General features: G+C 42.0%; 1 protein-coding gene across 2 annotated transcripts in view; it reads left to right on the top strand.

The window, feature by feature from the left end:
- Positions 1–8,332, top strand: part of Ttc8 (tetratricopeptide repeat domain 8) — a 54,242-nt gene extending 45,910 nt beyond the window's left edge. For both annotated transcript variants that reach the window (XM_038336806.1, XM_038336807.1), the window contains 5 exons: positions 256–395; positions 1,966–2,140; positions 2,438–2,560; positions 4,973–5,056; positions 7,610–8,332. In XM_038336806.1, the coding sequence (XP_038192734.1) occupies positions 256–395; positions 1,966–2,140; positions 2,438–2,560; positions 4,973–5,056; positions 7,610–7,726 (639 nt within the window). In that variant the 3' untranslated portion in view covers positions 7,727–8,332. The remainder of the gene's footprint in view (positions 1–255; positions 396–1,965; positions 2,141–2,437; positions 2,561–4,972; positions 5,057–7,609) is intronic.
- The last annotated feature ends 5,205 nt before the right edge of the window (positions 8,333–13,537 follow it).

Here is a 13,537-nt window from a genome sequence, read left to right as displayed (position 1 = left end):
CCCGTTTCTTTCCATGGCTCATCCTTCCCTGACATTACACTGACTCACTTGTTTGTCTTCCCCACCAGCTGTCATCTCCTTGGGGACGATGACTTCATGTTTTTGTTCGTAGTTCATCCCTACTGTCTAGAACAGAGTCTGACATATGGCAGGCTCGAAATAAATACTGTTGAATGAACGAACTTAGTCAGAAAAAAAGGCAGCTTCTTGTCCAGTGTTAATAAAACGTTGCTCTTCTGTCTGGATGGGGACTAGGAAATGAACAATAGTTCCTCTGCGGCGGAGTACTACAGAGAAGTTCTGAAACAAGACAATACTCATGTGGAAGCCATCGCCTGCATCGGAAGCAACCACTTTTATTCTGACCAGCCAGAGATTGCGCTCCGCTTTTACAGGTGGGCGTTACATTGCGTCTGCAGCCAAAGTCGGTGAAACAGTACAGGGATGGAATGAAAACGTAGAGAAATGCTAGAAAGGCCACATGTGTGTAAATCTAAGAACTGCATCTCTTGGCTGCTTCCTGAGGTTAAAGTGGTATTCGGTACTTTGTAGGTGTGCAGGCTGGCATCCTGGAAAAACAAACCTGTGTGGCCACGTTTTCATTTTAGCTCCATGTGAGTTCATGCTAGTTGTCAAGAAACAACAGAGGCTAAAGAGCTTCTTGAAATAGTTCTTGCTGTCACTGCCCCTTAATACCACAAAGCCTAAAGACAGGGAGCCTGGAGCAGGAAGGTTTGCAGGTGCTCTGTGTTCTGAACCTTAACAAGGACGTAAGACAGGGTTGCCTGTTCTGTGAGACATTTTCAGCTTTTCCCAAGTATATTATAGTCTGGTTTTGTTCTGAGCACATACTTATTTTATCCCTCATGTGGCTTCTAAGCTACACTTTTTGATATTACGTTTACTGTTTATCTGTGCATGTCAGGGAGGTGTGCATGCTGCACGGCCTGCTTGTAGGCTAGCTCCCTTCGCTCCAGGGCTCTCCTTCTACTACTTGAGTCCTTGAGATCAAACTCAGGTCGTCAGGCTTGGGCACAGACGCCATTACCCACCAAGCCATCCCACTGGCCCCTAAAATTCACTTTCACCTGGTGGTTTCAACCCTTGTAATATACAGGGGCGGACCGGCAGCTGACAAACTTTTCCAAACACATGCTGGAAGCGTAAAATAAACAGATGCCACCCTGCACTTGTGCAGCTGGCCGTCCTCTCCACCCCGAAAGTGGGTCATGGGCTTCTCAAGCGGTTGGGCTGGCTTTTCATTTGTGTGTTTGAGCGCTGTCGGATTAATGATGCAGAGAAGCAAAGTGGGGCCCTTGAGCTTCCTTGGGACAGCTGAGTGGGGACACAGAAACCCACCTCCAGTAACACCTTCCGTGGCAGAGGTTCCCTGGAGTGAACTTGCACCACACAGTACACAGCAGAACCCAGGGCACTACTGAAGGCTTGGTGGTAGCATGGAGCACACTCGTCAGGTTGGAGAAGGTGTCAGGGAATTCCTCACAGGTACTGAGGCCTCTGAAGTAACATGTATGAACTTATGTGACCATTTCTCCTTTCTTTCTAATAAAGCTTTTGCAGGGAGAAAACAAAATAAAACAAACCACTTTCCCTACCTTGTCCCTGAACACGTGCCCTATGACAAGTTATAAGCATTGTTTAAAACATTTATGATAGCCGGGCGGTGGTGGCGCACGCCTTTAATCCCAGCACTCGGGAGGCAGAGGCAGGCGGATCTCTGTGAGTTCGAGGCCAGCCTAGTCTACAAGAGCTAGTTCCAGGACAGGCTCTAAAAAAACTGCAGAGAAACCCTGTCTCGAAAAACCAAAAAAAGAAAAAAAAAAAAACCATTTATGATATGCTTGTGTTAATGTTCGCCAGGGGTCCTAAAATTATTAAATGAACTGACTTCTAACAACGTTGGTAAAGGTAGTCTAACAGCACTTTGTGCTCCTCTTTGCAAAGACGCCTCTTGCAGATGGGAGTTTATAACTGCCAGCTTTTCAACAATCTGGGGCTATGCTGCTTCTACGCCCAGCAGTATGATATGACTCTGACCTCATTTGAGCGTGCCCTTTCCCTGGCAGAAAATGAAGAAGAGGCAGCTGACGTCTGGTACAACCTGGGGCACATTGCTGTGGTATGTTTTTTGTGTGTGTGTCTATGTGGTGCATGCGTGTGCATGTTTCCTGTTAAGGAAAAAGTCACCATATGTTCCTGTGAAGAAATTCTCAGACATAGTAAATCCAGCTGACAGTTTGGAGACTTGCGTCATTTTATATCTCCAAGTTAAACTCATGCACAGAGCTCACACTTCCCTGCTGTGATTGTGCTGGTTTTCTCTATGTAGCTGGAGAGATTTATATTCAAAATGAGGGGCGGGGTGGCGTGGGGAGCCTGCGGCTTCATGTGTGCAAACGTGCACTTTTCCTTTCAGGGAATAGGAGATACAAACTTGGCCCATCAGTGCTTCAGGCTGGCCCTGGTCCACAACAACCACCATGCGGAGGCCTACAACAACCTGGCCGTGCTGGAGATGCGGAAAGGCCACGTTGAACAGGTCAGAGAGCTGCATTTCCTCAGAGGAAAGCTGGGACACTTAGCCATCATTATCTGTTACACTTTTAAAATAGCTCTAGGGTCCAACAGGCCTGGTTCTTAATCCCAGCTCTGTTATTACCAGCTGTGTAGCTTTGGGCACGTCACTTCACTTCTCTGAGGCCAAAAATGAACATTTGATTTATGGGAATAACGTATGCCTCCATGGTCTTCCCACCTGAAACGCACTGTCTCCCACCTGTGATGTAGCTGCTCCTGCCAGCGCCCTGGCAGCCCCCTTTTCAACCCCCTTCTCTTTCCCCTCTCTGCCACTCCTGCACCCACACTGTCGGCAATCCTGTCACCCCAGCTCGGTGTGACCTCTTCTCTATCCCATGTTCATCTCTTTCCTGCACACACACACACACACACACACACACACACACACACACATACACACACGCACACCCGGTGGGCACTTTACTGACTAAGCCATCGCCCCCACACCCCCACTACAAGGGAGAGTACCGAGTGTCTTAATGACAAATGAATAAGGCAGTAGCGCACCCTCCTCTGGTTAACCTAATGGATTTTGTTATAAAACGATCGTTTTATTAGTGCTTTTTAAAAACCCTCCAGTTCCTTCTCTTTCCATTTGGACTAAAGCCCAGGCGTCCTGGCCTGGCCTGGCCTGTGCAGGCCCTACATTCTGGTCCCTACCTTGGAGACTATATCCGTGTGCTCCTTTCTTATCGGCTTTAGGTGCATGAGCAGTCCCACTGCTCTACAGACACACAGGGCTTTGCCTCCCTTCGGGCCTTTGCAGTTCTCCAGATCTTGCCGTGACAAGTTTCTTTTCGTCACTTGAGCCTTAAGTGCCATCTCCTTGGAAAAACCCAGCATCAGTCTAAGAAAAGCCCTCGAGGCCTTGCGGTGTTTCCTTTTTCTTGGTTTACTAGCTATTGGTATGTAGAGCAGACTGCTGGCTGTTGAAAGCAGGGACCGTGTCTGTTATGTAACTTCTGCGTTCTCAGCACCAGAAACAGCACCTGGCATATGGGAAGTCTGAGTCAGTGTTGCTGAAGGGGCCGGGGACATGGCTCAGTCAGTAAAATGCTTGTCACACTAGCTTGAGTTCAGATCCCCAGCACCCACTTAAAAAGCCACTGCAGCCTGCATCTGTACCTCAGTACTGTGAGTACTGTGATTTCAAATGTGTTGAAAAGTTTTATATTCACCCCCATTTTATTAGTAAAATCTAGAATCTACTGTCTTATATAAGTTGGTGTTCTTTTTTCCATTTAAAAAAAAATGATGCATGAATTTGTTCTCAGGGTTTTTGGGTTGCGGGGGGTGGGTTGTTTAGTGGCATCGTATGAACTGTGGTACACGCATTACCATCTCCTGTTATGCAAAACATGGTCTGTACAAAACATGATCGTGTGAAATGTAGCCTGTTTCATGCTTTGAGTACTTGTGTTGGCTAGTCCATGCCAACCTGACACAAGGGAGAGGCATTGGAAAGGAGGGAGCCTCAGTTGAGAAAAAAAAAAAAAAAAAAAAAAAAACAAAAAAAACGCCTCCGTAGGGCATTTTCTTAATTAGTGGTTGATGTGGGAAGACCCAGCCCATGGTGGGTGGTACCATCCCTGGGCTGGTGGTCCTGGATTCTATAAGAAAGCCATGAGGCGCAAGCTCATAAGCAACACCCCTCCAAGGTCTCTGCATCAGCTCCTGCCTCCAGGTTCCTGCCCTATTTGAGTTCCTGTCCTGGCTTCCTTCAGTAGTGGACTGCAATGTGGAAGTATAAGCCAAATAAGCCCTTTCCTCCCCAGCGGGCTTTCGGTCATGGTGTTTCGTCACAGCAATAGGAACCCTGACTAGGACAGTACTTTAGAGAAAGCTTGCCACTGCCTGCTGCTATTTCACGTAGCAGACCACTCAGCAGGGTAGTGAATGTTTGCTCCATCTCATCCAACATACAACTTGGAACTTTGAAATGACTGTGAAATGTATTGATGTCAAGTCATTATGAGGGAACAGACTATTAAAGCCGCCGAAGTTGATCATCAACAACAAAGCTTAAGTCAAGAAGACTTTTTTTAAGCTTTGAGAAGATCATATTTCAAATTATGTATCATACTGAAATGCCAACTTTATGAGGCAGTGGTTCTCAAATAACTTACATTACCCTAAATTTTCAATTCTCTTATTTCTTCTTTTGAAGTATGGATCACTAACATAATTTTGCCAGGCTATCCAGAGTAAGCTATATTTTGTTACATCATTGCACTTCCTGAGGAATGTCATTTGTATTTTCCATGGGATTGCTTAAGTTTCTGTCCCAGGTAAGTTTTGTTTTAACCTAAAGAAGTCATAGCTATAGTCTAACATGAGCTCATATGGCTGCCTTTTCCTCGTCTCTTCCCCACAGGCAAGAGCGCTCTTACAGACGGCATCCTCTTTAGCACCCCATATGTATGAGCCACATTTTAATTTTGCAACAATCTCTGATAAGGTATTTTCTTTCTTTATTAATTTATCATCTGACACATTCTTGATCTTTCTTGGTTAAAAAAATACATATTGAATACATTTTAAACCTTATCTTTCTGAACAGAAGGTTGATTATTTTCAATCTGAAAGAAATGACTTTTTAAAATTTTTTATCACAAATATCTTCACTTCAGGAGATTATGTAATAAACTTTATCACTGGGTATTGACTAAAACACCACTATAATTGCAGAAGAAATCTCTTACATTTTAAAATACCACATTTAATCACTAAAGAACACTTGTTAGATAATTCCTGGCCCAAGAAGGATTTATAATAGACTTTTATAGCAAAGGAATCCTGTCCATTATCTTCAGATCATATTTCCACCACACCTTTCTCAAGATTGTTGTGAATTAAGACTGGTAGTGAATGCTGTTTCATTATGAGCAGTATGGGGGGAAGGCAGCTGTTAATATTCTGTTGCCAATTAGTTAATATCCAGAAGTCAACAGCAAGAGTGAGCTGTTTTCATAAAACACAGACAAACAAGCCAAGGCACCAAAGCATCTCAGCATTTTTACCCTGAAAAGCAAGTCTGTCTTGAGGATTAAGAGACAGTTCAAAATGTTTGTGATATAAATACAGGGTTTTATTTACTAAAGACATAAACACTGTATCTTTATAGCATGATCGCGAAATTATCCACGTGTCTGTTTTGAAAATAGAAAAAGCTCTCACTCATGTTACAATTTGGGGGACAACTACTAGATACCAGCTTCTGTTGCAGCTGCTTACTTACCTTCCTGAATTCTCTGCAAAACCCCATCAAGGTTTCTTTGCTGAGCCTCTCTGTGTTCTAGGCCCTGTTGTCAGCATAGAAGACATAGCAAAAAATGAAGCAGACAAAAACTTCTGCTTCTTGATGCTTGCATTTTCATGGAACCTGAGGCTCACAGAGGATACAGGGCATCCATAGGACTGGGTGTGGAGGCTGTAAAACTCTGGGTGCAGGAAGCTAAGGCAGGAGGGTCCCTAGTTCAAGGTTAGACCAACGAGATCCAGTCACAATAAAACCCAAACAGCAGGGGTCTTTGGGGATGAGTCAGTGATGAATAGCACTTGATGCTCTTCCAAAGGACCAGAATTTGGTTCCTAGCACCCAGGGCAGGCAGCTCACAAAAGCCTGCAACTCCAGCTCCCGGAGATTCTGCATCTCTGGCTTTGGCAGCACCTGCACACACATCCACATACCCACACGCACTCACACCTATACATAATTAAAAATGATAAAAAGTTAACCTGAAGCAAAACAAAGACGCACCTTAAAGCCACCTAGCAACATGAGATTCCAAACTGAAGCCCAGCTCCCATGATGCCCTTCCATCTTGCACTGCTCCATGCTGCCACATAGTTAAAGGTACAGACACTTTCTTATAGGAAGGCCAGCTCACCTGAGGATCAGTGTACCTTTATGATTCTTAGCTAAAAGAATTCTTAATTCTTATAAGATAGTTCAGAAAAATATTGTAAAATATGAGTGATGTTGGCAATGTTTTGATATATTATAAAATGATAATGTTGACAGTGTTATGATTTTAAAAGGAAACCATTTAAATATAAAATACATACATATATATATGTTATTAAAAATCCATCAGAGTTGAATCATACAGATTTTTTGTGCACATACTAAAAATTTTCTGTCTTTTCAGAAGTGCATACATGAATGAAGGTAGATTATTTTTCTTTGGTACTGGGCATAAGAAGAGTTCACTTAACATTAGAGATACCCTTTAAAAACGTAAAAACCAGTATCTACCCTGCATTGTTGTGTTTAGTATCACTTAGAACCCCTCAGAACATAATTTATATCTTTTAAAAACAATTTATTTAATTTTATTTTATGTGCATTGGTATGAGGGTATCAGATCCCCTAGAACTGGAGTTACAGATAGTTGTCAACTGTCATGTAGGTGCTGGGACTTGAACCCAGATCCTCCGGAAGGGCGGCCAGTGCTCTTAACTGCTGTGCCATCTCTCCAGTTACCCCCACCCTGTCTTTATTTTTTCTTTATCTTTTTTGGAACAGGGTTTCTCTGTGTAGCCCTGACTGTCCTGGAACTTGCTCTGTAGATGAGGCTGGCCTTGAGCTCACAGAAATCTTCCTGTCTCTGCCTCCTGAGTGCTGGGATTAAAGCTGTGTGCTACCAGTGCCTGGCCTTTATATCTTAAGTTAATATATTTTACTTAAATTTTCTGCCTAAGAGATACTATGCTAATCGAATGTCTCTGTTGGATGTTTTATTTATTGTAGCTCTACAAGCTGGGTCTTTGCAAAAGCCCTTTTATACTTACAGTGCTCTTAGCAACAGAGAAGGAAAACACGCATTTCTGATTCATAACTAAACAACTATAATGGAGCATATGTTATTTATATAATTTTATTTACCTCTTTGTTTATGATGGATTTAAAATTTAGATAATTCTAAACCGAATAATTTACTTTTGAGAACTCTTGGCATCTTTCCAATATGTAGATCTTATTCTGTTCCTGATCTGGTATTTCCTACAGATTGGAGATCTTCAGAGAAGCTATGTTGCAGCTCAGAAGTCTGAAGCGGCATTTCCAGAGCACGTGGACACACAGCACTTAATTAAGCAGTTAAAGCAGCACTTTGCTATGATCTGATCCGTCCTCGAACCAAATATGTCTCCACGAAGGGCCAGTGCACAGGAGAGAACAATGTCCACATTTGTAGCCATAATGTCATGCAGACCTAAGAAGGTAGCTTAGAAGACTGCAAACCAAGCCTGGCAGTGGTGGCGCCCACCCTTAACCCCAGCTCTCAGGAGGCAGAGGCAGGCGGACCTCTGAGTTCTAGGCCAGCCTGGTCTACAGAGTAAGTTCCAGGGAAGCCAGAGAAACCCTGTTTTGAAACAAAGAAAAATATTGTAAACCAGAACCTACTTTAAGAAGTTTGTTGTTTTATAAGGTAATATTTTAAAAGAAAAATTTAAGTATTTCCTAGTTTTGCTTTTCAATTAAAAAATTTATTGCTCGATAAAGGCGCTTTTAAACATTACGTCACGTATGGGTGCACTTCAGCCGTTCTCTCCCCACCCCATTATTCCCTTTGTCCCCTATCCAGTGTCACAGCCACTTTCATGTCATCTGTACGTCTGTTAGCTTAAGTTTCTAAGTAAAATCTAGAGGCCACACTTTAGAGAAAACATAAAATATTTGTTTCTATAAAACTGACTCAACTTGTGTATATAAAAACATTTTTTCACTTTTCATGAGTTTTTATTTCATTTATCTCTGATGATACAAATTAGTTTTAGAAGCCCATTAATCTTATATATCAAACTGTTATTTTAAGTTTACTTGAAATGATGCACCACTAGTATTTAGCTAATGTGTGCCCCAGATGCCCACCGGCTCACATCTTGACAAAAGTTAGCTCAAAACAAGTTATAACAAGTTATGAACAAACTTTTTCTCCCTCCCTCCCTCTCTCCCTCCCTCCCTCCCTCTCTCCATTTCTCTCTCTCTCTCTCTCTATATATATATATGTATATATATATTCATGTATATATATATATTCATGTATATATACTTATATATGTGTATATGTGTTTATATGTATGTGTACCACACAATGATTTCTTAGCTGAAACTCTAGAATCATAAAATCAAAAAAAAGAAAAAGATTCATAAATTTGAATTCTTGGACATTAAGCCTTTCATGCTTCCAAAGGCATTACTGAGCGTAGAAAAATAAGCCATTGACTGGGAGGAAATATTCTCAAGGGCAGTATGTAGTTTATAAATAATTTTCATTGAGAATGAGATTCAAAACACGTAAAAAGGCTGGAGATGATGGCGCATGTCAGTAAACACTGAGGAGATAGGGGCAGTTTGAGGTTAGCCTAAGCTATAAAGCATGACACTATCTCAACCATAAAATAAATGGAAACCTCACCAGAAGTGACATATGATATGTGGCAAACATCCACACAAAAAGATGCTCATCTCAACCAGGATTTATCCCTACTGCTTGAACTGGCTTTTTGGAACCCATTTGGAGGGATACCTTACTCAGCCTAGATATAGTGGGGAGGACCTTGGTTCTGCCTCAAAGTAATGTGCTAGACTTTGTTGACTCCCAAAGGCAAGTCTTACCCTCTCTGAGAATGGATGGGGGGGGAGGGTAGAGTGTAGGTCGAAGGTAGAGGGAGCGTGAGGAGGGGAGGGAGTGGGAACTGGGATTCATATGTAAAATGAGAAAAGATAGTTTTTTAAAAAAATAATTAACAAAGGAAAAGATGCTCATATCATTAGTCATCAAGAAAATACAATTAAAAACTAAATTAGAATAGCTGAAACTTAAGAAATGGACCAGACTGAGTTCTGGTTATCATATAAACAGTTGGAACTTTAAAATGTTCACTTAACAGACTTGGGTGTGAATACTCATAGCAACTTTATTTGTAATAACCCCAAACTGGTAACAACCCAAATGCCTGTTAACAGGTCAGTGGGTAAACTGATACAGCCATACAGTGGAATACTATTTGCCTTTAAGAAGAATGAATTGTTGATAAAGCACATGAACGTGAATGAATATCAGAGAATTCCATTGTCTTAGTTAGGGTTTCTGTTGACGTGAAGAGACACCATGACCATGGCAACTCTTACAAAGGGAAACATTTAATTGAGATGGCTTACATTTTCATCATGGTGTGACATGGTGGTGTGCAGGCAGACATCCGTGGTGCTGGAAAAGGAGCTTAGAGTTCTACATTTTGACCCACAGGTAACAGGAAGTGGTCTGAAAAACTGAGCATGGCTTGAGCATATATGAGAACTCAAAGCCAATCCCCACAGTGACACACTTCCTCTAACAAGGCCACACCTCCTAATAGTGCCATTTACTATGAGCTTATGTAGGCCAATTACATTCAAACCACATAAACTTTGAGAAAAAAAAAACAAGAAAGAGAGCATATGCTGTCACTCCCTCCCCCTTCTATAAAGTTCCAGAAAGTGCAGCCTAATGACTGTTGCCTACAGGGAGAAGCGCAGAAAAAAACCTTGTGATGGACATATTTATTGCCTTGATGGTGGTAACAGCTTTATCAATATAAGCATACATATATCAATCTTACCCCATTGTGTACTTTATGAATGTATATATAAAATTTACAAATATATATTTACATGCACTTTATTATAGGTCAATTATGTCTCATTAAAATTGCTTTGGTTTTTAAGGAAATTATGCCCTTACCAAAAGTCATCTTTAGTATATGCAGATTATCCCTAAATAGATATGCTTAAAATTTCTTCAGATATTTAGACTGGAGAGGTGGCTCGGCAGTTAAGAGCACTTTCCTGAGAACCCAAGTTTGGTTCCTAGTACCCACATCAGAAGCTTCCACCTGCTCATAACTCAGTTCCAGGCAGTCCAACACCCTCTTCTGGCCTTTGCCGACACTCCCAATGGTACACACAGAGGCAAATATACACATTTTTTTTAAAAAAAGTGTTCAGATCTGCAGGTTAACTGACAAGGCATGATGTTTTTATAGGCACTGAGTTATTGGAAGTTATAGTTGCCTGTAAATGTTTCATGAAGATACATTGAGACCATATGGGGGAAGTCTTTGGATGAAGTGTCCTGCCTTGGAGAGTCACTGGGATTTTGACAGGGGAGGAGAAAGGTAATATATGGCAGGAGGAGTTATAGAGAGGTGTTCTAGGCCAGGCTAGTGGGTGGACATGTTTAGCAGCCACTCAGATATGGCTCTGTGGGAACTGAATAGCAGGAGTGGGCTGGTCATGAGTTCACTCTGTGACCCATGCAGGAACCGGAAAGCAGAGGGGTTGGAGTTTTACTCAGAGTTGGGAGGAAGCAAGCATTTTCTATGAGCTGATCTGTTGATGCAATTTAAAATCAAGCAGGAGGTGAGAAGTGAGATGACTCAGCTGGTTAAGCTCTCTGCTGCAGAGCCTGCAGACCCAAGCTTCATCCTTGGGACCTATGTGGGGTGAAGAGAGAGCTGACTCTTATAAGTTATCTTCTGATCTCCACAGCAGGTACACAGATACACACACACACACACACACACACACACAGAGAGAGAGAGAGAGAGAGAGAGAGAGAGAGAGAGAGAGAGAGAGAGAGAGAGAGAGAGAGAGAGAGAGAGAGAGAGAGACTAGTAAATGCAAAACTATCAAACCAAGTGAAAGAATTCAAAGTTGGATATAAATTCTAAACCAAGTTTTCTAGGAAGAGTGTGAAAACGAATCTATATGTCAGATAATAAAATAAAATGTAACCACATAGCATATGTTACTGATCAGATAATTCTCCCCTCATTTCTGCTTTGTTACACCCTTTTCTCTCTTCCCATCTGGCTAAAAAGCCTAAGAACTTCGCTTGGATAGTCGCAGCTTATGCAGGGAGCCTTGCCTCTCACAGATGGCGCCTCATTAATTACAGCTTGCACCAAGCAGTTTTCTCAACAAGATTGTTGTCAGTCTGCACATGCAGGGTGACTTGCCATGCAGTGTTTCTTTATTTCATTGGGAATTGTGGAGAAAGAAAATACTAATATTTACTCCTACAGTGTTTGTTATAATATTCAAAGTAAATGTGTAGGGCTGTGGTCATTCTGACAAGTGTGGAAGTTGAGAACCGCTTTGCTAAATGGTTCCTGAAAGCACTTTTGCCTCTAAATCCCTTGAGTCACCAATGAAGCTCCCTTAAGAAGTAGAGATAACCCAAGTGTCCCTGTAGCTGTTAAAGAACCTATCTATCAATACAACTGCAGTGAGAAGCTTCCTGTACAAGTCCAACACAGGCCTTGGGTTCCTAAAAATAGCTTTAAGTTAAAACAGGCTTTAAGCTAAAGACTCCAGTCCATCCTTTGGGTCTTTTGTAAGACATGTGTAGAGAAAGAACATCGTAATAGAGTTTAACATGTGTTATGCACCTGTTGCATGTAACGTCACAACTCTACTAGTTATCTGTTTAGTTCCCAGGTTAAAGCTGTATTTATTAAACTATCCAGGTCTCCCTAGACCCGTGCTTGGAAACATTCTTACTCAGCCATACTGACTGTCTCTTAGGCATACTACATGCAGTAAGGGAGTGGGCCTTATGCAAGCATGTGCATCAGTTTGCAAAGGAAGTAGATGATGCTGGTGGTCTGCCATAGAAATGAACTATGTTGCTCAGCTTCTCATTCTGACTCTCCTAACTCTAAAGTGGGCTTGTTTTTATCTGATCGTCCCTGACAGAATTCCAAGCAGAAAAAAAAAGTCCCTCAAGGCCCTTTAAGTGAAAGAACTCATATTCTTAGTACTGTTCTCTGATCATGACAAGGCTTCCTAGGATTATATCCTTGAAGCTCATTAAAGAGCGTCTCTCTAAAGTCTCCAGTGACCTTCACTAGCAGGAGCAGGTGAGGACAGAGCTGGGAAAAAGCTGAGGCATGCAGGTTACCATCCAAAGACTCAACTCTATGCATGAAATTTGAAACTAAAGCCTTCTTCTTTTTCTGTTTAAAATAACATTTGAATTTTGCAATTAACCCCCAAAGAAATGTGTTTTTTTTTTAACATAAAACCTGCTTCCCACATCCTCATATATGGCAGCTGCTCTGGGACAGGGGCCAATGTTTCAGCTGGTGTTTTCCCAGTGGTGTCCACATGTTTCAGCTGTGGGCAGAAGAAACAAATTCTAATCTCCCTCTGCCCCATGGACTTCCCTACCTGCCTTTGCCCTTACACAGGTGTGGGGCTTCAACTTGACATGAAGGAAGCCATTTTGAGTTATAAGAACCATGACCATGCTGAGTGACTCTGACTAGCTTTCCCCAGAATCTATAAATAGTCTGCAGAGTTTTATGACGAAGATTCTAGACCCATCAACACCAGGAATGTGTCCTGTGTCCTTGGTGTCAGCCGGAGCTAAACCAGCCTCCAACTTGGCTTGGATGTAGTCCTATGTTGGCCATTCTATCTTCCCCCTTCTTCTGATCCAGTTTGTGAGAACTCACCTGTCTTGCTTCAAGATACATTTCTTTACCTAAGTGCCCAATAAATTATACTCTGTGTAATCCCAAGTTTGTCTACCTCTTTCTTTGGCTTTGTTGCATCGTGAAGCTGGTTCAGCTTTTGCTTGAACACCAGGGCCCAAATTCCCATCCTGGCACCACCAAGCAGCACCTTCTGTTCTGTTTCCTTACCAAAATTTGCCCTGTCTGTTTCTTTCATAATGACTGCCAACTCACTGCCTAATCATGATAGTTTTGTTTCTTCCTTTCAAATAAAAGACTTTGGTGTTTTCATGTAAGATCCTAGGTGCCATGACAGACTTATAGGAAAGAGGTCTTGGAACAAGATATTATGCATCATGTCACCCCTATACAAACCATTCTTTGTAAAGACACAACTCTAGGTAAATCTAGTTTTAAAGGTAATGCTATCATG

This window comes from Arvicola amphibius, chromosome 7, assembly GCF_903992535.2.
Source record: "Arvicola amphibius chromosome 7, mArvAmp1.2, whole genome shotgun sequence".
NCBI lineage: Eukaryota > Metazoa > Chordata > Mammalia > Rodentia > Cricetidae > Arvicola > Arvicola amphibius.
This window is presented reverse-complemented; position numbering and strand designations above follow the sequence as displayed.